Source organism: Lagopus muta, chromosome 2 (assembly GCF_023343835.1).
Source record: "Lagopus muta isolate bLagMut1 chromosome 2, bLagMut1 primary, whole genome shotgun sequence".
Taxonomy (NCBI): Eukaryota; Metazoa; Chordata; class Aves; order Galliformes; family Phasianidae; genus Lagopus; species Lagopus muta.
The window spans coordinates 63,795,061-63,821,516 of NC_064434.1; the positions used below are offsets into that span (position 1 = coordinate 63,795,061).

The 26,456-nt window shown below is 38.2% G+C and overlaps 1 protein-coding gene across 11 annotated transcripts in view; it reads right to left on the minus strand.

Annotated features, from left to right (window-relative positions):
- The window catches only part of GRM1 (glutamate metabotropic receptor 1), a 177,609-nt gene that overhangs the window by 119,165 nt on the left and 31,988 nt on the right, over window positions 1-26,456 (minus strand). For all 11 annotated transcript variants that reach the window (XM_048936392.1, XM_048936395.1, XM_048936397.1 and 8 more), the window contains one exon: window positions 22,127-22,376. In XM_048936392.1, the coding sequence (XP_048792349.1) occupies window positions 22,127-22,376 (250 nt within the window). The remainder of the gene's footprint in view (window positions 1-22,126; window positions 22,377-26,456) is intronic.

Sequence of the window (26,456 nt, forward strand, 5' to 3'; positions counted from 1 at the left end):
TGGGAGCATAGAGGGATGGACACCACAAACACCTATTTCAACAGGAGAAAACTACTTCCCCCTTCAATTTACTACTTTCTCAGAGATGAAGATTGCTGTGAACCAGTCACTTCTGGCTTACTGAGGTAAAAACAAGCTGCTGCTAGTCACAGACTCTGCTGGAATTAGACTCTCATATTTTTCACTGAACTAGAGCAGGTCCTAAATTCTAAAAAGCTACTCTAGGACACAGTAAATTGCTTTTTTTAATTATTATATTTTTCTATAAGAATAAAAAGGTATATCTCAAATGTATCTATCTGCATTCTCTTTCCCCAGCTATTTCCTTTGATGAAAAATACACTTTTATTTACAAACATGATTTTGAATCCTTTAAACTTTGTTGTGAGAGAAAGTAATCTTAGTGCTTTCAAGCAATTTCTTTTCAAAATCAATATCCATAAGAATCAGATGGGGATATGAAGCTTTCCATCAGCAGACAAATCCAGTCTTACTGTCAAAAGTAAGAACTTATTGAGTAGATCATCGTATAAATGGCTATTACTGAAGGTTTACTGATGTGAATCCAGTTCCTACATCAACAGATGTAGTTAATAATTTGGTATCACCAGATCAGCAGGCCAAAGATAAGGGTCCTCTTTCATTTTGGGCACTATATTGTTTGGTGCTGCACTAGATCTGTTTATTACATAAAGAACAGATTTTTGCTGTTTTCCCTCTGGTATCATAAGTGAAAATTAGCTTCACTTTTTTCAAAAAAATAGCTAAAAAATAATGTATTTCAATTAGATAGCACACATTTATCCCTTGCGATTTTCCTTATAACCAAACTATCATTTGACTTTCAGCATGTTTTTACTTCAGGAAAACTGAGAAAAATACACAGAAGTAATCAGTATGCAGAGTTAACACCTAAAAACACAGATCTTCTAATCCATAAGACAACAGCAGATCATTAACACATTAATTCTCTTGACATTCTTGCAGATAAGTTAAGACAAGAAAACATTACTAGATCCAGTTCACAGACTACAAAAAAAATAATAATAATAATCAGGCATTTACACGAGTGATTTGCTCGAGGTCACAAAACAGAAACAATAGTGATAACTCAGCATTCGCTTCCTATGAAACTTCAGGACAACTCTTCCCTAAACTGAAAACACACAGTTCCCAATCTGCAATCTGAAAAACTGGTCAAAGAAAAGTAGTGATACAGTTCTAAACCCTCTCAGGAAAAATAGGCCAATAATGTAGCACGCATCCTGGTACAGTTAGAGTCATTGAAGGTTACTGCTTCCAAAGGTGCTGGAAGAAAAACAATGAACAGGTGTTTGTGCTGATGGGGATAACACTGAAATCCAATATGGGTTTCTGTTCTCTTAGTAACCCTTACACAATGATTTTTCACTTCCAGTTTTAGTGACCCTAAATGTTCTGAAAGTCAGCTATGCCACAAATGCCAAGCAGTGATTCAAAATTTTTTCCTGGGTAGTGCAAAGGCACCCTACAACAAAATTCAGGATTCAAACAGTGTCTCATAACTTGGTTTCACAGAGCAGAATACACAGGAAACACTGACCATGTCAGAAATATCCTTCAAGACATTAGAATCCACAGAGCTTGAACATAATCATAAAGATCAGTCTTTAAAGCAATTATATTCTAAAATATTAAAAGGTTTTTTTTTTTAAAGTTCATCTGATTGCACGTGCTCCCCATTGTCTACTTAAATGTTACATCTGCCATAAATGAAATACCTGCCAGACGGCTAAGACCTAAAATTTGTCTTCATGAAGCAAACATGCATTTAGCCATGCATTTCACTTTGTCATAACCATAATTAACAATTCTGAGGCTGCACTCCCAGCACAACGCTGCAATCCTCCCCCACCCATACACACTGACAAGCCAAATACATTATCTAGGCTCAGCAAATCTTGCATCAGCTCCTGCTTACACATAATGGTCTGGTGAAAAATAAAAGAAGCAGCAACTGATGTGAAATAATCACAGTTGTGGAAGAAACTGGTAGTTACCTAAATCTCTGTGTTTAAGACTCCTGACAGGCTCATTCCACTATTAGAACGTGCTAATTAGTATACATTCTCTGGCTTTCTCCATGATACCCTTCTCAGCATGGTGGGGGAGAGGGGGAGAAAGAAATTGAAAATAAGTGTTAATTCACCTTATAAATTAACACATACTCATTGGGAAGGTGGGCATTTGACTATCTTCATAACACTTAAAAACAACAACAAAAAAAACCCTAACCTTGTAGCTGCATGTGAAATTAGCAGCCAATTAGAAGCTCACATCAAATATCACATCTCTAACATGCTGATGATCAAGATTTATTTTGCTGCAAGTATGAAGAACGTCAGCTGGAAATCAAGGAAGCGCTTAGTGAGACTTTCTGAATTCCAAAAGAGAATAGAGATGTCTGGTGAAAGACAAAGAAAGAAGGGATAGGAGAAAGGAAATTCTTGCTGTTTAGCCAGAAGTCCTGAAAAATGCAGTAACAATAACTGTTAGATTTTGGTGTTTCTTTCACGACAGTATTCCTGGTGCTGTGTATCCAGGTACCAGAATATTTCTGGATCCTTCTCATAACTGTTAAGATTCTCACTTAGAGCATGACATTTACAGGAGACTTTTGAAAGAGCTAAGCACGTGGAGAAAAGTCTAACTTTACTTAATAATGAACAGCTCTGAAATCTTTTCTGCACAGCTAAAATCCTGACCAGCGTTGACACTGTTTAAATGGAAAAAAGAAATGATAGCTTTCCTCTTCAAAGAAGAGCAGAATTATTCTGAAGTATTTCTGAGCCAGACATATGTGTGAAGTAAATCAAAGAACACCCTGCAGAGAATCCCAATGCTGGGCAAGGGAACCTTGCGAGGGGATGTGGGACCTGTGTAGGTTCTACGTGGCCAGTGCCTCAGCCACTGAAAGGATATCAACAGTTTGTATGCAAGTTGCTGTTTGAAATATACTACTATATACACAGTCTGTGAGATATTTTCAGTATCAAAGAAAAAAAAAAACATCAGATGTTCAATGTTTTCCAGACTTACAATGGTGAAATTCTAAAATGATAGGACCAACCAGAAAGAGTTGCTGCTAATACGGAGATGACACTGATGATACGCTGCCTTTGCTGCAAATATCACCCTTTGTTCTTCAGAGTAAAGGGCTGCTATTTACTTGTTTGTTGCTGCCAAGGTTCAGTTTTTCTTGTAGGTCAGGGCAGAAGATTGGGTAATTACACCCTTTATGACAGAAAGTCACTGATTCGTATCTTCCTTTGTATCAGAATATATCTGCCTTTCATTAATTGCATCAAGTATGCAGAGCCTGTATGCCGGTGTAAACAGAAAGTATATCATCTAATTTTCTAATACAAACAAATTCAGGAAATTAGTCATACTTTCAATTGATAAGCTAGGACACTGTTCCGTTAAGTAATTTGAAATGTGCATTCATATCACAACTGATTGTCAACATGAATCCAAATTACTTTTCTATTACCACAAATATGAAATTAGTTCTCAACTCTATTATCTGTAAAAAATTCATTGTAAATCTAGGTACTTTTGTCTCCCTAAAATAGCTCTATGAAAGCCAGTATGAAACACCTTGGACTTTTCAAATAAACACAGTGAATTGAAGAGGCTTAGACTACCACAGTTACAAATTTTATACCCATTGTTTGAGAAGCATAAGGAAGACTCTAGTTTTTAAACACATCAGTCATTCAGTGCCACTCAACAGAAACCACAAATCAAAAAAAGAGTCCAGAGGTATCAAAGAAAGGCCAGAAGAGCCTCCAATGTAGTTGACTCTCGTTATGGTCAGAGACTAGTCCAATTTCTGAATCAGTATCCTTGGGCCAGTGGTCCTCACACCAACAGCTGCAAGCAAAAAAAACTCACTCTAGACAATTCAGGCTCTGTTTTTCCTGTTATTACCAGTTTCAACTTCTTTTTCAGAGATTCCAATATATAACTTCACCTCCTGGAGACTCTTTTGTCTTCAGAAACAAAATACTCCCATCTCACAAGTAAATCCAATATTACTCAGGAGAAAAATGTCTCACTATCATAAATCTTTTTGTTTCTGTACTGATAAAAAACTTCTGTGACGCTATAGATATGATAAAAAAGGTGTGTGAATTGCACACATTCATCTTTAACTGAGACAGGGGAGTTTTAGATATTAGGAGGAATTTTTTCCACACAGGGTGATGATGCACTGGAACAGGTTGCCCAAGGAGATTGTGGATGCCCCATCCCTGGATGCATTCAAAGTCAGGCTGGATATAGCTCTGGGCAGCCTGATCAGGCAGTTGGCAATCCTGGGTCATTTTTAACCCAGGCCATTCTATGATTCTATGATCTTCTCCAACATTAAACTTGTTTTTTGAAGGGACATAAAAATGTGGATAATATGAAGAATAAGGCTGGAGAAATGATGAAAAGGAACTTGGCTGCACTGAGTACTTTGCTAACAGAAACGTATATGCTTACTAAAAAATGTTTTGATGCACATTCTCTCCTCCTTTCAAACTATCATTAGGCTTTCAGCCACAAAATATACTCTGGAAACACATAGAAAAACTGAAAGTTCAATGAACTTACCCTCAAAAAAAAAAACCAAAAAAAAAAAAAACCCACAAACAGTTCTTAGAATACAAGACAAGAAAGAACTTAAAATCTTAAATATACCATATGCTGAATAAATAAAGAAAAATGAAATACAACATATGTTCTACTAGTCATGAAAGACAACAGATGTCAGCATTATGAGATGTGATTACATAGATATTATAGGAGAAAGGAAAATGGTAGACCAAAGGCAAATTCTGCCTTGAAAATCATAAATAAATTGCCTACTTACTACAGAAAATGTTGCCTCATTTACATGAATTCATAAATCAAGTCATAAATACAATTTTGAATTACTGTGTAGTATGCATACTTAGTTATCTTTGAATGTATAAAACAATGAGCCTATATCTAAGAAAATTCATTTTATGTTATACAATGATTACAAATGTCTATCAGCTTTTGGATCAAGCTGATTTTCTGATCTTCATGACTGAAGAATGTCTAAGCTCATTTCTTGTTTCTGAATTTTCTTCCCTTCCGTGCTTTCCAGTCATCTTTAACTAACATAATTTCCCAGAACCGTATCCCTCAGCATTGTATTTTAATTTTCAAAAAAAAGAAAAAGAATTCAGCATCATAGAAGACAACAAACATGAACTGACTGTTCTGAAAAAATAAAAATTGAATCGATTTCCCTTTAAATATTTCAAAATTCCGTCACTAGTACATCCAGTCTTTAGGGGGCCACATACTAAGCATGAGCAGCTTCACAGCATCAGAACCTCCAGGAAGGAACCACTCTAACTTATTTAATTATAGATACGATAGTCTGAATTAATTCAAATATTGCTATCATAAGGCAAAAATTAGACCAACAGGGATACTAGCTTTGCCTGTCAACAGTCTCCACAGATTTCCATTTTACAGTGGCTGTAATCATTTCAAAACAGGGCTGTGAATCAACATGGAAGTTTAGTATGCAGGGTGCAGGTTTATCAAGCTGTATTTTGTACAGCGAGGCTACAGAGAGAAAGACAGGCAGTTGTAACACAGGAGTCCTACATGAAGTAGAATACAAGAAGCTGAAGGAAAAAAAGGTTGTAAAGTAGAAACGAGTCAGGAAACAAGTGAAAAATAACCACATTGACAGAGTATGCAAACAGACAACACAAGAAAGTAAAATTGAATATGGAAACATTCAGGGAAATGAAAGACTGGGTATGTTGCTTAACAGCCTTTTAAAAATAAAGTTACACAGAATAAGAACATTGCTTCTGCTTCTCTATGAACAGCCCCAGTAAGAAATGCAGGAATAGATGTGGGAAGCCCACCTGGGAGAAATAATCGTATTTCTCAGAAGACATTGTTAACCTAGAATAAGCAAAACTACACTAAAAAGTGACCTTCCAGCTCACATTTGCATCTCTAGGCCCCTTTTCTACCAGAAGGTGGGAAGAAATGAGGTTCTTGCCTCCTCAATGAGGAAATTTCCCCCTCTTCTCAGCAGATGATGCATGCAGAATCCTTCCCCGCACAGGCAGAAGTTTTTCATGAAAACCTGCTTCATTCCTGTTCTGTAAACATCTTCAAACCTCCATGTCTGATACAGGAATCAGAGACTAGATTTTCTTTTGCTGAACCTTGGGCACGTTTCTTCACTAACTAGTGGAGTGCAAGCAGGGGGACACAGATGGACAACCACCCCTAGGGATCAGCTCTAATAGCTGTAGGGAGCTCGTGACTGCCATCCATGCTCAGGCACTACTGGAAAAAGGCAACTTTTAACAGAAGGACTGTGAGCCTGAGCAACTTCCTCTGGGTCCATCCTCTCTCTGATAGAGCACTGTACATATCTTGATGATTTTCTTTTGCAATGCATGTTGGCAGATACTTGCTAGGGATTTTTATTTATTTATTTTTTAAGAGTTATGCATTGCGTTCTTCTCATGCATATATTTTTATGAGTATTGATGAGAGAAACCAGCAATGAAGTATTATACACTAGAGTCTACATCCTCAGGCTAATCTCAGCAGCACTACATTTTACAGAGACAGAAAACACCCTTTTGCCATCTGAGCCAAGGCACTGGATGCAGCTTTTACCCCAGAGGGTTTGGATGTCTTCTAGATAGCTTTGTCATGGATCACTGAGCTCCTTAAGGATAAAGAAAAAGCTGACCTTCACTAAGGATTTTGAAGCTGTGTCACTCTTCTGTGGGGAGCCAATGCAAATAGAAGATGATGGATTTGATGTGTCCATGGTAACCTGCACTGCTGAAGAAGTGCGTTGCAGTGTCCCACACTCCTAAGGACTTGAATCTATATGATTATGGTGTGCTGCAATAGTTCACAAAGGAAAAAAAAAAAAATCAAAGATTTGTATTACTATTATTATCCATGAGAAGAGAATGGAGTCTCAGACTACCGAAAATGGTGGAAGATTTTGGTATGTGGAACCATTATCAAACAGGTAGTTTTAATAATGCTTTTGAAATTCAAAGAAACTGATGAATAATACATCTGCTAGAAATTACACTTGTGGGGAGATCATAATTATTCACCAACTTGGAAAGCATGGAGGGTTAAATATTATGACAATTTATTTTGACATTCTCTAGAAGAAATAATTTCAATGTTTTCAAAACAAGAACATTCAGACTTTCTATTTTGAAATAGCATATTTGTTTTGAAATTGAAAACATTGTTCTGGATTTAACAAAAACATTTCAGGTTGGCAAAGAATAATTTTTCTTCCTGCTGGGAAAAGAAAACAAACTATTAAACTCATTGAAAGTTGTTTCAGCTTGGCATTACAAGCACTTCCTCCAGAATGCTTAGTTCAGCCACTAAACTTTCACAAAGGGAAAGTATATCACTCCTACTGCTGTTTGACAAAACAAAACAAATCCAGAAACTAGGGATGTACAGATTTCAAAGATTATAATTCTGTGACTTCTTTCCCTCTACTATCCTTCTGCCATGGAAATTGATTTCCTATATTGTAAAACCAAGGTAAGCAGATGCAGACCACCTAGAGTACTGTACAGCCACTTCTCCCACCGTACACTTGCCCCTGTCATTTACCTCCCAGTGTACTCTGTAACGATGAGACTCCATCTCCTTTAAGAGTTACATAAATCACTACATACTTCACAGGAGGATTTCAGCTGCACTATAAGGCTCCTTCTGCTTCTCTGACTGAAAATGCCAGAGTTTCATTTAATTGAATCACAGAGCTATTATAGTATACTAGTATACTAAATTATGCACAACATAGGATAATACAGTCCATACAACAGTGTTATATTTTTATGTCAAATTAATTTATTCTTAATGTCTCCACTACTTCAGCTTTTTAACAGACTCAGGCATTAACAATGTATGAAGCTTTTTCTAAAGGCTGCCAGGAGCAGAGCACTAGAGAATCTGGGCAAGTAAGAGGAAGATACACAAAGCTCTCCTATACCTATGGAGGTATAAAAGTGATTTGGGGTTAACACAAGAACTAAATTTTAATCTGGTAAAACAGTTGGCAGTTAAACTGTGACTCTTAGATGGTGTTGATGATGAGTTCTGCAGGGAAATTGCAATCTCAAAGTCATGGACATGGAGCTCTGGATATTACAACTGACTCAAAAATAGTTTTTTCTGACATAAGGAAGACTTGAGATTTTTAGAAGAAGAAGAGGTAGATTTTGTTCTCCAACTCTCATTGACTCAAGCCAGGCAAAGGAGGAGGCGGCCAAGGTAGTTCTTGATCACTCTGCAGTCCCTGTTTTTGCAGCTCTGCCAGAGAAACTGAAGCTTTACTTAGTCTCCTCACACAGTCTGAAAGAAACACACCACTTTGAAATAGACACTTTCCCTTCCACACTCCTAGCATAAATCCTTCCAGGGTCATCAGGACAAGTGGCACAGCTGGCTGCACTGATCCTGAACCTTCCCTCACTGAGGCAGTTGTCTTCAAGCCAACTCATAATGGAGGCTTAAAGGGTACATAAAAATGTATCCTAATTCTGCAGAAAATGCCTGTTTTGAACAGATCACAGAAAAAGAACAAAAAACAAAAACAGTAATAAAAATACTAACAGAAAACCCCACTCTTCTGCTTGGTATTTGATATTTGCTATATATTCCTTCTCAGGTTATTTTTGGTTGAGATGCATGTCAGGACCAGAAACACAGTTGTGGTCTGAGGTTCCTGCTGTGCATGGCACTGTGCGCTGACCTAAAAGATTGTCCCTTTCCCATAGCATCTGTAGCCTGCAGAACCTTAGAAACAGCACAAATTTTTGTAAGATTAAACATGACGTTATGTCTAACAATGAAAATGAAACTCGGTAGACTCCTATTCTCTTTCCAACTAGTAAAACTTGATTTAAATTAAAAGCTAACAAATGTAAAGTACACTGAAGACATACTTTTATATTCAGACTAATGCGTGGAACTCATGGACATCACTAAGTTTTTGTGTAAATAGCCTGGAAGATCCAAACAAGAATCAAGCATTAGCAAACAGGCACAACATCTGTATTTTCCATACCGAGGATGAAAATTACAAGGAATGTCAATCATCCAACTTGAAACAAATCAGCCAGCCAGCAAATACTCTCAGTAAATGTTTCTTCACAGAGGAAAAAGAAATGGAAATAAAAGATCTTTCTTTGAATCGCACACGCTGAATATTCACCGCTAATAAAAACAGTCCTAGAAGACATGGACAATTTTAACAGGTGAGCACTGTTAATCAGAAAGTTATTCTCAGTTCACACTCATTTCAGTAGCACTGCTCTCCAGATGAATGCATGAAAACTGAATTCAGCCCTCAGACCTGGAGAGCTGTAGCAAGAAAAGAAGGAAGCATTCTTCTATTGAATCCTGATGGATTAAGTGTCCAGTGCTTTCTCTAATTTGGAATCATGATTGTGCTTCCATTACACAGAAGAGCAATTTATAGACACTTGGTTTCTTTCATTTGTCTAATATGTCTCAGCTGTCATCAGAATATACAAAGCATGCCTGAAACCAAAATCCTATAACTCACTGTCATCTTTCTATTTACAAATTACTGTAACTCATCCTTTCCCACTTCCACATTTTATGTGCTTTATTCCCTAAGAACGTATGTTTTCTTTCTCACATTTTATTACCACCTCTTCCTTAGTCTAGTTTCTATGATTCCATGTTCTATGATTGCTGTTATGATTCTAATTCTTAACCCCGCTGGAATGGCAGATTGTGCAATTACTCAAGTTTACACTTTTCACCTAAGAAGTTTTCCAACAAACCTACTGGGAAATTGGAGAAAGGGAATCAGTCATATTTCAACAACAGAGCTCCAGAGAGAATTTATTTTTCTCTCTTCTATTCTCATGCTTAGCAGAGAAGCATTGCCAAGTTTCACAAAGGCTTTAAACTCTCCATTCCCATTTTGAGTTCATTTAACGTACTTCATAGTCACACTGCTGAGACAAATTCATTTGAAATGCATGCAGATTAATGCATCTAATTTCATATTCTAGGTGTTTTGGTCTTGGCACTGGCCCTCACAGTGGCATTTTCAGCAGCCTGCAGTATCTCATTTGTTTACATTGTATCACCTCTCAGCAAGTCCTCACATTCACTGTTTGTGCTGAAGACAATCAACTACCAGCTTGCAAAACTGCCTAGTCTTCCCAATTACCCAATTGCCTATCCTCTTATGTTAAAATTTTATTATATGTGTGAGACCAGATTGAAGTCAGTCACTACATAGAATTTCAGGTCTGTAAATGCAGTTGTGGTTAAAAAGGCAAAGCTCAGTCCTATATTTTTTCATAGCAACAGTGATACAAAGTCCTATCAAGAACAGCTGGAAAAAAAAAGACTTTGGTCTTACATAGCTGCAAAGCTGCATACTCTTTTCTATTTTTTTTAAACTCCTGACTGCTCATATAGGCACAAACAAAAACAGTGCACATCAATCCTAAATTGTTATATTTCCTTAGCTATGGCATTGTATGAGATTTCCAAGTAAGGATGTCTAACATAGGATATGAACAAATAGATAGGGCAGATGAGTTGTCAAATCAATTTCTTCTGCAAGTGTCACAGAATACGGGTAGGATTTTCAAGAGCAGATTTTGCTCATCTCTATTCCTGATGCAAAAAAAGAAAAAAAGCTAAAACTCCTCCTGGCTTTGCAGAAAGCTATGACAACAGTGCAGAATTTTTACTTCCAAAAATAAGTCCCATAATGGTTTTGGGTGTTGAAGAGTTCAGGATTTAATTGGCAGGGAAGTCTCAAGATTCAGGCAAGTGTAGTTAGGAGGAATAAGAATGGATGAAAACACAAGGAACAAAATGCAGCACACAGCGAATAACCGAAGAATGTAAAGAACATAGAACAGTAAGGAGAGGCAAAGAAAAATGTATATTCAGATATTTATTAGGGGAAAAGGAGAGGAAAAAAAATTAGAGATTTCAGATTTCCCATCAGAAATAGCATCTTACAATGATTCAGCCTGCTGTGAGAAATCAGCAGAAATGATAAAGCCACATTCAGGTTGTCATTGCTGCATACAGAAGTGCTTAAATCAGACCTATTATGCAGTTTTCCTAATCCTCATGTTAACATGCAAGAGCTGATATACAGCATCTTCTTAGTGATGCGTTCATTGGATTGAAATCAAAGAATTCGGTGTTATTTTTAAGCAGAAAAATAACACAAGCTATTTCTACTAAACAACAGGAATACATTTTTCTTTTTTAACTTAATCTTGCTCTAGTTTGTAATTAGTTTAGTATTGTATCCCTTCAGTCTATTATCCAAAGAGGGACAGGAGAAAAAAAGGAACACCCCCATACAATAAACACAGCTAAATCACTAGCACGGAAAATAACTGCATGAGCCCTAGGTACCAAAGCTTACCCACAAATAGCACATAGTGAATTATGCATACGGTTTAAAACCAGTTGAAATAAGTGCCAGGTCAGTTATCAGACAGCAGTGAATTTGAAAGTCTTTGAAACAAAATTCTTTCCTCAATTCTCCCTCTCCAAAGCACAACTAACTGAACAAAGTCACAGATAGTAATGACTGAAGCTAAATGTGGGCAAGCGTTGGCCAGCTCAGCAGAACTGGAGTCTTTCAGTCCTACATCAAAACAGATGGTTGCTGCTGAAGATGCAATTGTAACATGCAAGTCACCTTTCAATCTGAAGCAAGTTCTTGACATCGTTTTTGGTCCTAAAGCATTACCGTATCAGGGAAACAGAAGGGATTTGTCTTGAAAGTTTCAGCAGAAAAACAACAGACTAAGTATCACTGTGGGTCAGCTGCCTGCCTACAACCCTTGCATGATCTGAAGATTCCACTTCATGTGTTCCTACCAGTGCCTCCCTTTGGACAGCTTCTGCAAGTGCTGATGTCGGGCACATTTTCCAGTCTTGGAAAGATACCGAGATCTGTCCTGCAAAGCCATAAGATTAAGGACATTCATATAAGGAAAAGGAAAAATGAACAGAAATCAGGAAAAATGTACCGTGCTGCTCATTCTACCTTCTCTTTCAGATGTATCTCTATCTGAGCACTGAAACAACACCAGAATTAAACAACAGAAATTCCAAAGTTCATGCTCAAGGTCTTCTTTTAACTACCATGATTAAAATTACAACTGCTTCATTTCTTAACCATCTTAAAGAATCCCAGACTTACCGAGACACACTTGAAAAACATCTAGCCTCTAGCAAATTATGCAAAGATCTTTGATGTAACATTATTCTGTATCACTCACTCCCACAGAAGTACAAAATATTCTTCCAGGTGAGCAGCAACAATCCAGCTACTGATTCCTATATGTGCCTGGTAAAACATACTTCAATAAATAAACCATCAACATCATATTGTACAGTGTATTAACTCAGTGTTTCTAATGTCCATATTAATTCACATGCAAAATGCAAACATGGAAGTGTTGCACTTTTTCAGCACTGGAAGACTTCGCTGAAAATTTAAAGGTAAATATCTGCCTTTGCATTTTGTCGGACGTCACTAGTATAGGTAATTCTCTTCAGAATCCATCCAAAAACAACTTGGAACCAATGATTCAGGACTTATCTTTCCTTTACTAAGCAAAAAGCATGAACCATTAAAGAATAGTTTAAGTTTTTACCATAAGTATGGAAACAAGATTTTTTTTCCCCATGAGTTTTATTATCATCAATATTAAGTCTCACATTTTGGGCCACCCTTCAAGATACTTGACTGCTAAGTAAACCATAGTCTTATACTTAATTCATCATCATTATCTCCAAGCAGCAACCATAAAATGACTACTAATGAACTTTAAATGCAAGCTACAGGGAAACTCAAATCAAATGTGGTTCTGTTGTAATATAGTTCTACTTTTATTGAAGCTTGACATGTAATTTGATTATTTTAAAATAGACTGATGTTATTTTAGAGGATAAACAAAATGGTTGTCCATATTCTTCCTGTATCATGGAACATTTTCATCCACATTGATTGTAAAAGATATTCGCAGTTAGCAGGTGCTAGCCTGCAATTGCTAACTGAATCATGATGCAATAAGGAATAAAACTCGGAGTGACTGACATGTGCTGAAGTTCTAGACTTCAAAATTAGGAATGGACCCTATTACCAATCTTGATAATGCTTAGAAAATGGGCTGACACTGCTGTCTGGCACTCGCTTAACTGACAATATTTTTCCTTATCTGTCAACATCAGTTGCAGTTTGAAAGTATTTGATGATTAAGAATGAGTGATTTCTGTGTTTTAAGGAAGTTGCCTGAACTTTAATCCACACAATCTACACAACTTATTAAATACAGTCTCACACTAACTAGAGCGTCAACAGTAACAACAGCTTCATTAGTAAAAATTATTCTGAATATCTTTGACCTTGGAGGCACCAGACAGATGACTTAGTCCTCTACCTACAGTAAACGGTGTGAAAAGCCTGTTGTTGCTTAAATGACTGTCTTCCTATTTGGCGGCATCCCACTTGTCTAGTTTTATTTGCTTTAGGCTTTCTAAAACTAGTAGTTTTCTGACTCAGACTGCAGTCCAAATAAAATGAGCACATTGCAATCCAGTGGTTTGGATTCCATTATATTTATTTTGCTATGCTGGACTACTACCAGTTTTCTGAACATCATATCTTAGCTCACAGCAAGTTGGCAAAAAACACCAGCACGAGCAACACTATTGTATCTACTATTTTTGCCAGACTTATAAGGTCCAGATCTATCCCTAGACAAGCTAAACTAGCACAAGACAGTTTTTTTTCCATTGCCAGCATACTGTTGGACATTACCTCTCTCCAATCACCTCCTTAAAAAACGCTAGTTATATTTTTTGCCCCCGCGAAACTCCTCAAATCTTTTGGGAGGAGTAGATATTCTAATTGATTTTTCATGAACTTCGGGCAGCCCTTGTCATAAAAAAAAAAAAAAAAAAAAAAAAAAAAAAAAAAAAAATAGATACTGCCTTGGAATACAGCATACTTCTAGCTACTCTAACTTTTAAGAATGTTAACATGCTTAGATGGTCATCACGGTGAAAAACTTCCTGATCCAGAACAATATAATCACAACCACTCCATAAGTAATGTTTAAGTCACTTGCACCAGAGATTCTCCTGGAAGGAAGAAACAGTCTTAGCCAGATAACAAAAGTGATACTGGTGATATTTTGTAATATTTGTTATTTCAGAACTGAGTGAAATAGAGAGCTATCCATCATCACGCTTTTGGCAGTACAGCGCCATGTAGACTGTGGTGGTTTAGCATTGGCCAGCAGTTAAATACCCACCTGCAGCCACTTGCCAACACTCTCTCTCCTTTTCAGGGTAGAAAATAGGATAAAATAATTTCCTGGTATGAGATAAATTCAGGGAGGCTGCTTAACAGTTACCATCACAGGAAAAACATAATAAGCTTACAGCAAATTAATTCAATTTATTGCCAGTTTAAATAGATCTGGATAGTGGGAAACAAAGATAGCAGCTAAAACATGTTCCTTGGTGATTGTCTATTTCTATCAATAATTTACACAGCTATCTCTGAGGGGATATCTTTTCATCACTCCCTAAGATCCACTTCCAAAACTGTTGATTATTGTCTCTTAACTAATTTATTTTTTAATTCCCTGTCCCATAGTGAGGGATACCAGCTTTCCTAACTATTTTCTTAATTCCTGATGGTTATCCCCAGTGTCTCAGCATCAGTGCAACCAAGCTGAAAGCCATTTACCTGCGTGGCAAAAATAATGCTTCCATGCACCTTAAAGTTAATTCAGGGTTAGGGACCAGGTGATTTCTCACTGTTAGATGGCTTCTGTCATTTTCTCTTCTCACTTTCTTGCTAAAGGACAAGGTTCCTAATTATACACTCCCTCCTTTTCCTTCCCTGATGGATAGTATGGACCTATTAATCTCTGCTTCCAGTTTTCCTATTGACTACTGAAGCAATTGATGTAGGTAGGGTTAGGGTCTATATCTTAACAGTGCCACCCTTAGATGCTGGAGCCCTTCTTCCTCTGTTCCTATGATGGAGCTGAAAGATGACTCAACAAGAACAAATCAAGCCCTAACTAAGTGCTTTGAATTACTATGTCTCAGTGGGCTATGCAAGGCATCCTTGTGACAGCAGTGCCCCAATTCAATGGGATTACATGTCTGCTCAGACATACAGCTGCATCCTATCAGTGGTAGTGATTGCCCCAGGCACTTGCTCAAATCTACCCACCTTGACATCCAGGTATTGACTGCCTCAGGGCACATTTCTCTTCTGACTCACCAACAAGTTGTTTACTTTAAAATCAGGTCAATGAAATCAGATTTCATATACTCAAGAAAAAGCCAACAGAAGTCAGATAACGAGGCCAAAGAGCTTGCATAAGGATGCACAAAAACTTTGTGAGCTCATGCAACAAAGCTAGGATGCCACTGCCAGAGGCAAAGAGGAAGGTGTAATCCCTCATTCTCTCCACATTATACCTCAGCCAGCAAAGGAATATCATCTGCCAGGGACATAGGCCAACCCAAGTACATGGCCATTGTTTTTATCGAAATGTTCACAGGCACAATGAAATAGAATGATAAGCAGCACAGAAAAGATCCAAAAGCAGCTGTTGACAAGCCCTACATCTAATATACAGTAAATCAAGCAAGCTCTGTGACCAGAAGAGAAGTATGGCCATTAACAATAGCTACAGTGTACTCACATCCAAACTGCTGTTTTCTCAGGCCACACCTTTAGCATAAAAAAATGACCCAGACCAACAGACAAATATTCAGCAATTCTAAATCACTTTGCCAACAAGACAGAGAGAAAATGAGAGGAGAGAAACTTGTGGATAAAAATAATGAGTTTAAGAGGGAAAGTATACACTGCACGTATAAGCAAAACAAAAAGAGGAATTAATTGCTCCCCATAGACAGGCAGACCTCCAGCCACTTCCTGAAAAGCAGGATCTCTCAGCACACGTAATAATTCCTTCAGAAAACTAGCACCATAACCATGTTCTCCTCCCTTCCCCCCCCCCCCCCCCCCCCCCCCCCCCCCCCCCCCCCATTATCTTTTTGCTGCACTTTTATCACTGAACACGTCACATGAAATAAAACATCCCTTTGATCAGTTTGGGAGGGAGAAATCTTTGATGCTGCATAAGCACTGTTCAGCAACATCCAAAACATTTGTGTTGTGTTATCAAAACAGTTTTAGCCAAAAATGTAGAGTATGGCATCATAAAGGCTCCATCCCCACTAGTTCCAACAATGTAGCAATGATAGCATTGTTGCAAAGTCCTAGGCTGTAGCAAGTGAAGATATGCTCAAACGTGGCAGCCATGGGCACAGAAATCAATAAAATAATCTGCTCAACCATGGAAGGTCTCAAGTAGGCAGGGATCCCCAGCAAGATGCCTTCATCTCTACTGCCAATACTTAAATACAGTCTGGGAGGGGGTGGATCATGGCTCCACTCCTTCCGGTCACTCAGGTGCATTGTATGTACTTGAGCTCCCCTGGGTTGACCCTGCCCTCCCACCAGGTGCTCAATCACTGCTTCAAGCCATGACTTAGCATTTGTGCTACATACAGTAAGTCCGTAAGTGATATCTGATTGTATAATCAATGAATATACAAATGTAATAATTACAAAATATACAAGAGAGTTTGTCTAAACAGGTTATTACACCAAAGAGAACAGATAGAGGGCTTACCCTTGTCCTGAGCTCACTAGAAAACTCCAAAAGGAGAGATCTCGAGAAAGAGATCCTTCCCCACTGGTAGTCAGCTCTTAAATGGGTCTAGGAGAGGTGGAGCCAGACTCCACCCATTCCAGCAGCACAGGTGAATTGTCTTCACCTGTGCTCCCATGGCTGATTCATTGCTTGCCTCAGGTGAGCTGATAGATTACATTTTTTCAGAGGATGCATATGCTTGCCCAAGAAACCAGAAAAAAAAATATTTTTTTTTCCTAGTTGTCTCTGTCTTTTATGAAATACAGAAACCAAATTTATTTATTTTCCATTTATTCCACTTATACATCCTAAGATAGATTTTCCTTAGTCACTAGTGCCATGTGACCATAAAACTTATTTTTCCCTGCTAAACATGAATATTTCAAATATTTCAGAAAGCGTGAAGTTTAATGTCAAAAACACCATTATTAATATTGGAGGGTAGTCAAACAAAATATCTGCACACTATGCACCTTGAAACCTTCATCACTCTGTGCTAAAAGAGCTTTATTAGGTAGGAAAAAAAGTTGATTTGTCCCTCTGAAAACACACTAGGTTGACAGCAGTGACACCAGTTGTACCTTCTCTGTCTAGCATCCAAATTTTCCACCACTCTACCAAAACACAGAATTCATGGTTAGGCAACAGTCTACAGAGCAATACTAATGAAGACCATAACACATTAGAAAGCCTACAGAAGTAAAACAGTACTTATTCCACTACCAGATGTTACACTGAAAAGTAGAACATACATTAGTATATCTGTTCTCTCTGTAAATTCTGTAAATATTCTGTAAATATATGAACCTCATATATTTACAAACTATTTCGTGTAGGAATTTAAGAAATTTTCAAACCACAGAAGTGAGTTCTCATATCCAAAAGTTTATATATCGTGACAATTCTCTACTGATCTCAGAGTAACCTCTTAATCTTCAGGGATTTGTCTGAATCTTTCATTTGCTTTGCACGACCCTCACAAATGCTGACAAGTAAGTTGCATGCCTTGACTTGGCACATCATTTCAGAAGCCATACAGAAGTTTGATCCATCTTGCAAGATTCTCACAAAACCTAATTTATGCTTATTAAGTAGTATAAAACCTAGTAGCCTGTGTTAACATAATTAGAAGCATGATGCTAAACATCTGTCTACATAGTCACTTTACAAAACTAATCATTGTTAAAAGAGCTATCACCTGAATTTCTTTAAGAGTGCGGCTTATTCTCTTAGTACACTTTTTGCCCTTGGTTACTCTAATACTCTTTAACATCTTTATTAATGACATCGATGAGGGAATTGAGTGCACCCTCAGCAAGTTTGCTGACGACACCAAGCTGAGTGGTGCGGTTGATACGGTGGAAGGAAGGGATGCCATTCAGAGGGACCTCGACAGGCTGGAGGGCTGGGCTCGGGTGAACCTGATGAAGTTCAACACGGCAAAGTGCAAGGTTTTGCATTTGGGCCGGAAGAACCCCAGGCACCTGTACAGGCTGGGAGGAGTGGTCCTTGAGAGCAGCTCGGCAGAGAAGGACCTGGGGGTCCTGATGGACGAGAGACTGAATATGAGCCAGCAGTGCGCTCTGGCAGCTCGAAAGGCAAATGGGATCCTGGGCTCCATCAGGAGAGGGGTGGCCAGCAGGGACAGGGAGGTGATTGTCCCTCTCTACTCGGCTCTTGTGAGGCCCCATCTGGAGTACTGTGTCCAGGTGTGGAGCCCTCAGTACAAGAAAGACATTGAGATTTTGGAAAGGGTCCAGAGGAGGGCGACTAAGATGATCAGGGGGCTGGAGCACCTCCCCTATGAGGACAGGCTGAGGGAGTTGGGCTTGTTCAGCCTGGAGAAGAGAAGGCTGCGGGGTGACCTCATTGCAGCCTATCAATACCTGAAGGGAACCTACACCCAGGAGGGGAGTAAACTCTTCAAAAGGGCTGACAACAGCAGGACTAGGGGAAATGGTTTTAAGTTGAAGGAGGGAAGATTTAGGTTAGATGTTAGGGGGAAGTTCTTTACTAGGAGAGTGGTTAGGCCCTGGAATGGGCTGCCCAGGGAGGTTGTGGATGCCCCGTCCTTGGACGTGTTTAAGGCCAGGTTGGACGGGGTCCTGGGCAACCTGATCTGAATGTGGATGTTTGGTGGCCCTGCTAGGCAGGGGGGTTGGAACTACATGATCCTTGGGGTCCCTTCCAACCCGGGTGATTCTGTGATTCTGTGATTCTGTAATACTATTACAATCACTGGTTTTAAACAAAGCCATTCTGATTGTCTCTTTTTCCATTAGATTATTAGTTTAGTTTTTGATTGCTTTTATTTAGATGATCAGTGTTTTGTTGCTTTTAAAGCTTCATGATCCTTAATTTTATATTTTGTTTTTTCTTACTGGAATCTCCACTACATTTGGACACTGTATCAATTTCAGAATCCTTTGCTACTTTCCCTGAGGCGAGATTATAACCTTTTCACCTGTCCTATCTCACACTAGCTTCCTCCAGAAACAGTAATTGACCTTCTCACTAACATTACAGATTCTCACTTCCAGTAGCAAAGTAGATTGAATTTCTTGTCAGATCTTCAATCTGAGTTTGGGAACACTTGCTTATGTATGGCACAAATAGGATCCTAACTCCATGCCTGAGAATGAACAGCTCATTCTGGAGAAGTCTCCACAGTGTAACAATCTAGTCTTGGCTCAGTGCAATCCTCAATAATTCCCACTGTATGATTCCCAAATTAAACTGAAGTTAGAATTTTCTCACAGCTCTCCTTTATGTTATATTTAGTTGAGCTAGGCTAGTGCTGGTCTGCTTTGATCAATAGCAATATTGAAGAATTCACAAGAAAACACTATTTAGCCAGGTGTCCTTTTTGTAAAGGCTTCTTCTTTCCAGTGAGTCAGAGCAAACTGTGGAGTTGATACAGCGCAGCTGATAATAAACCTGTGAGTAAATTAAAGGCTTTGTTTAGGCCCACTATTGCAAAAAAATCTTAATTTCACATTCAGTCCTGCTTCCGTCAATAAAAAGAATGCTCTTTAAAAGGCTTTGGGCTTTTTTGCTTAGTTAGAAACTTAAATAAAAATGACTGAACAGCATGTCAGAGCAATGTTAATGCATGCTTCAGCTCCTGTTTGTATACAGATGACCAAATTCAAAGCATTGCAGTTTCACTGCAACTTGTGAATAAGTTTGCTAGATTTGCCATTTTTTAAAATCACTTAATTAAAGACAATTCAAAGAATTTTTTTTTTTCCTTTTAGTTCTACATGCACTTTAAAACATGTGCAAGTCCTATATTTTTTAATTCAGCCAGCTGTTGGGCACAACCCAATCTACAGCAACAGTCAATCTGTTTTATAACCAGATCACCCCATCCATCCCCAAAAATGGTTCACTCATACTCAATCACCAGCATAAAATAAGAATGCATGGAAACCTGCCTGAAAAATGCGCTGTGATTTCCAAAGAAATTCAGTTATTAACATTTTATAGTTGAGAGATCCTGACAAGTTCAGAATAATGCTGTTGGGCAGACTCTGAGCAATCAAAACAGTATCATAATATATGGTGTAAAGGCTGAAAGTCAAACTTTGAAGATAAAGTGTTTCACATATTATCCATGGATAAGAGAATCAAATAAATGGCCTAATAAGAAACTAAGATTTATACTACAGATGTTTTGGTGCTTTCTGTAGAAGACTCATTTCCTTAGCTCTTTGTATGGCCAGTTATCAGAGGAAGTACTGCAATCAGGTGAGTAATAAGACACTACTACAAAGCAGTAATACATTAATGCAACATACTGCCTAAAGCTACCAGGGTATTTACAAAATGACCAGAGATGCTGTGATCCAAACTAATTTTATTATAGATGACTTCTTCAATTCACTGGAAAAAAAGACCCCAACATGTGAAGAATGAAATGATGTATTATTTGTTTCAAATGATGTATAGTAAATGTGACAGATGAAAGGTATATGCACAGTTCTAAAAAAGAGCATGATTTTCAGTACTTTGTTTCATTTTAATATCTATGGCTTCCAAATGTGCCATATCTTGTCTACACATACTTCTAGAAATGCAGCCTCTGCTCCAAGTTGATTGTCATAAATATTACCAACAAAAAAAGTAGTGATGGAAAGAGAAGCATTGATTGTCATTGGAAGATTACTTAGGCAAAGTAAGTTGTACAAACTGTGGGCTTTGAGGAGTGATGCAGACAGGAAAATACTAATATTGCATCACAGAACTAAAGTGAACATTCCAGACACAGCCCTGACAGAAAAGCTATAAGGAGAGAAAGGAACAAAACAAAGATTTATAGATAGGAACAAACACAGAATAAAAAGAAAGCAAAAGCAAAGTAGGTAAGGAGATGACTCTCTAAGGCCTTAAAGGAATTATGTTTAAACAATAGATTAGAGAGAAACAGCGAATAGGGAGAATAAAACAGCCATTATCAATCTAACAGGCAAGACAGAAAATGTCATCCTTCATCATCAGAACAAGATTCATTGAAATGGAAAACCAAACATAAACACACTAAAAATCAAGGTTAAATCTAAGAAGCCTCAAAATAAGAACCATCAAAAAGGAATGAGGATAGGTCACATCCATAGTTCAGTGAACATCTAAAAAAAAAATCTAAAATTCTAGATGAAATGAGTCTATCTTTTCAATACATAGTAGCACTGTTTATTCCAGTAACATAAGTGCACACATATATACTGACTTGGCTGGCTGCAAGTTTGATGCTTAAAATTCTGTGCAATAATGTCCTAGTTCTCAATAGCAAAGATAAGAATAAAGTGTAAAACCGAGAATCACAAGACTGACAACAGTTCAAGCAATCTAAACCATTTGATAATTTACAGTTTCAAATTATCAGGGAACATTCAATCTCTCCTTAGTAGTGTCATGTGCCACACTTCCAGATCACATTCTGAAATCAAGATTCTTCATCCTATTTTTTTTTCTCTAAAAATACGTGTATGAAATATTCCTCTAGAGTACATAAAAACACAAAAACACTGATGTCATATTGGTAAAAAAAAACAGGCAATAATTAACATTAACTTCAGCAAAAGATAACACTACCAATTAAATTGTCACATAACTTCTTATTTTCTCTACCATCTTCTCACTTCTTTTCATTCATTAGAAAAGTAAATACTGAAATGATGGGTAGCCTGAATCACACCGTTATGAAGCGAAAGGACTGCTTTCAGGATTAGAAGAAGGGATGCAATGAAATCCGCTTACAGCCTTACCTTCCAATTAGTAGGAACTCCCCAAGCACTCCCAGACGTCTCATGGCAATGAGGATCCCCCTCACCGTCATGCCCTCACAGAAGCAAACCACCACTCTAGCCTTGGGTAATCTTTCTCGCAGCTTGCGGAGCAGGCGATCAAAGCTCTTCTCCCCAGCATTGCTATAGATCTTGTCAGAATGAGCAATGCAGAGACCCTCTTGGGCAGCCAGCTCTTTGAAGGCCTCCATTCCACTTTCCCCATAATTTCCTGTTTTAAAAGGAAAAAAAAACAGTTGACATTATATAATGCATTTGACCAATTAAGAAAGAGAGGGTAGTATGGCGAGAAAGGAATAGTTTTCCTCAGAACTTAGCTAGTATCTGCAGAAAGAACAAACGAGTCTCAAAGTAAACATATTCAGTGGAGCAATAAAATAAATGTGTATTTCTAGTTCCTAACTGACCTGGGGGCTGCAGATTTCTTTCCTTACAATGATTTATCAGTGAGTATCAAAGGCAAACAAGGTAGAGAAGTAGAAAGAGGGGCAAAGACAGCTCAGACAGTAGTTTTATTAGTTCCAAGTTTTATTAACAGTTCTCTGGTAATAATCACAGTTGTTCTATTCTAGAAAGACAGTTACAGAAAAAGAAGATTTCATTCTAAGCTGTTCTGTAACCCACACTGTACCTGTTAGTAAAATTACGGAATGGATCATCATCTCACGGAACGGCTTAGAATGGAAGGGACTTTAGAGATCATCCAGTCCCAACCCCTTGCCACGTGCAGGGCTGCCACCCACCAGACCAGGCTGCCCAGGGCCCCATCCAGCCTGGCCATGAATAACTCCAGGTTTGGGGCATCCACAGTCTCTCTGGGTTGTCTGTTCCTGCGCTTCATCACCCTCTGACTAAAGAATTTCTTCATAACATCTAACCTAAATCTCCTCTCTTTTAGTTTCAGATCACTCCCCCTTGCCCTATCACTTTCAGACTGTGTAAAAAGTCAGTGCCTCTCCTGGTAATCTCCCTACAGGTACTGGAAGACCACAGTGAGGTCTTAATGAAGCCTTCTCTTCCCAAAACTAAACCAGCCCAACACACTCAACTTTTCTTCTTAGGAGAGGTGCTCCAGCCCTTTGTTAATTTCTGTGGCTCTCCTCTGGACCTGCTCCAACAGCTCCACATACTTCCCGTACTGAGGGTCCCAGGCTTGGACACAGTACTTCAGATGGGGCCTCACAAGGGCAGAGTAGAAAGGGACAATCATCTCCCTCTCTATACTGATCACCCCTCTTCTGATGCACAAAAGTGAATGAAAGATTAATGTTAACTTAAAATGTCCTAGTCTGATAGAATTTTAAAAGCCACGTGCAATAACCTGACCGAGCAGTGTTAAGGAAAGTCAAAATTTAGGTCTGATGTTTCTCTTGGAATAGACTTTATCTGCAAGACCTTCCAAAATTTCTCTTCCTAATAGAGAAATATTTGAACTTTATGATTCAGACAATATCAAATCTGATTCTAAATTTTGTTTTGTATTCATACATTTTGGAAGCTCTATAGCAGCTCTGTAAAACTCAAATTGCCTTCAGCTGAGTGCAATCGTAGATTTTCTTTGAATATTTTATATATGCCATGAGCACAAAATTTGTGATGCCTATCAATCAAGCAAGAGGAACAGATGGATTACAATAAATTGTCTATTAAGAGTAACAAGAAATTATACAAAAAAAGAGAAGCATGAATTTTATGCTATCCAGATCCATAGTACATTTACTTAATTTCATGAGAGAGTAACATCAGATATGTAGAGCATTTCTAGACACAGCCCTTTTCAAACCTGGGGTAGCTGAAGAGATGCAACTCTCCTCTTTGTAGAGACATTTTCAAATGGCAAATTGGAATGAGGAGAACTCCTAAACCAGCCTAAATTCCTTCATCCAAAAAAAATAAAATAAAAAATACAGCAACTCAAAAGGCACAGCAACCAGGAAGGAAAAAAAAAAAATTCAGCAAGAAACTGTTCAGGCATTCTTTTAAAAATCAAGAAAATAAGTGCATTTTTCCAGATATCTTCACTTGCAGCAAACAAGACAAACTGCAGTTTCATGTAGTCATACTCATACTTATGACGTAGATCCAAACCTTCCACACTTGATGTCAAAAACCCCTCAAGTTCCACAGCCTTTTGCACTTAACTGTCCTAGTTTTTTACAAATTTGCAGCACAGCAATATGGCCTCTTTTCCAATCTGTTACTCAATGACAGATACAGCAAGCAAATCAGTCTGCTCTACTGCCTGTCAACCAGACATACTCTAGAAGAGGAGCAAGGCTCTGGCTCTGCGTGAGTGTGTGGAAAGGACTGGAAGAGCTGTGCCCAGTGGGAATGTATCAAGCAGCCCCATACTGCCAGGCCCCACCCCATGATCCCACACTTGTGTTAATGCTTCATGTAGGGTTTGCTGCTACAGAAGCTCAGAGGAGAACCTGTAAAGACATTTGCATTTAAGTGTAAGACATAGCTCACCATCACCAAGGGATTTTCTCCTGGACCTGAGGCTGGACAATTTGAACTACAGCACTTTTAATACCCATCTTAAGTCACAATCTGCAGCAGGACAGCCTTGTTGCTGACTTGCCATAAGCAAGCACTCCATGGTTCAGAAGGAAATTGGAATATATTTTCCAGCTTCACATGGAACCTTATGCAACATGTAGACTCACTGAAAATCAATGGGATTCATCCTGAACTAACATCTTACCTCAAAGGAGCCCATGGAGTGAGTTGTCTTAGATGTTTTGGAAATGCACATTAAAAATAAATATAGTATGCTTTCTACCTGAATTAATATCATCCTAAATATACGGTTAGGAAGGGAATTTTTCATATATTATAATCAACACAATCAGCTGTAACTGAAGTAAATTATTAAAAAAGAAATCTCCTTGCAATGCTTTTTCCCAGATTTAATATAGATGGAATTAAAATTACTTCAAACCTGCAGCCACACCTGTTTTAGAAGTAAAAAAGCCCACCAAAACTAAGCTAAGAGAAAGTTGGATTGTTGCCTATAAATTCAATAAAAGCAATTAAGAGCCTAGCAGGTAGAAAAGCTAATTAAAATCAAGAACAACATTAACAGATCAAATAAGAAAAAAAAAAAAAATTTGTGGCTGAAAATGAAAACTTTCTAACCTTTATATGAAGTAGCGAAGCAGCTTTCCAAAAGCAGTACAAGAAAAGAAATCTTATTTTAGAATGGAGGTGGGTAAGCTCACAAGAGCATTATATAACGTAGATGTCTGCAGCAGCCAGAGATGAGACATGATGACCCAGGAGGTCCCTTCAAAGCCTGTTTCCTGCAATCCCAAAGCAAAACAGTACTCTGCATACCTTCTTCTCCCCCAGCAGAAAAGATTAGGAGAAAAACAAGCACGTGACAGATAGGAGATACACTGATCAGTGCACTCAGCTACTAGAGTAAGCACGGTGTAAGGACATATATAAAATAGAAATCACTAATTCTATGTGACAACTAAGAACACATCCATCTGTACCATCTTGCTAGGTATATCCACATCAATCAACACATACAACAGCTGAGAGGGGAAACAGGTAATGAAAGTAATCTGCATAAAATGAAAGGCAGTGAAAAATTACAGCAGGATCAACAATTTCAGAAGGACACCGAGCTGCAAACCATTTTTGCTTTGAAGTAACAGTTGGAGATCCAAGCTCATTTGTAACAGCCTTTTTGTTACAAGGATAATAAAAACTTCAGTATTTCCCAGGTTATCTATTTATTACCTTGAGATCACAAAAAATTTTCATTTTGATCTTGTTGCAGTTGGATAGATCAATGCAGTGGAAAAGGCATTGCAACAAAGGTGCAATGACAGAAGAACTGATACAATAAAAAGGTGCTTTAAAGGAAGGGAAGATTGCTCACTCATACCAGAAGATTCCAGGTTCACAGGAGAAAGCTTCACCAAGGAGGAATCTCCAGAAAGAAAGCCTTCCCCAGTAGCACTCAACTCTTAAATGAAGCCAAAAAGAGGTGCAGCCAGGCTCCCCCCCTTCCAGTCACACAATTGAATTATCTTCACCTGTGCTCCCAGGGCTGACCAGGTCCTTTCCCCAGGTGTTCAATCAGTGGTTCAGGCCCTGATACAACAGTTCCCACACAGACCTGTACTAAAAAGCTAGTTGGGCCAGTAACATACTTCAAGCCTCACAGTAACTCACTAATTTTTAATAAATTCGTTGTTTTTATCCCTTTTAACAACTAAATAAGCAGACAAATCAAAGCTTTGCTCAACTTGTATCCTGTTCAGAAAATCAGGCA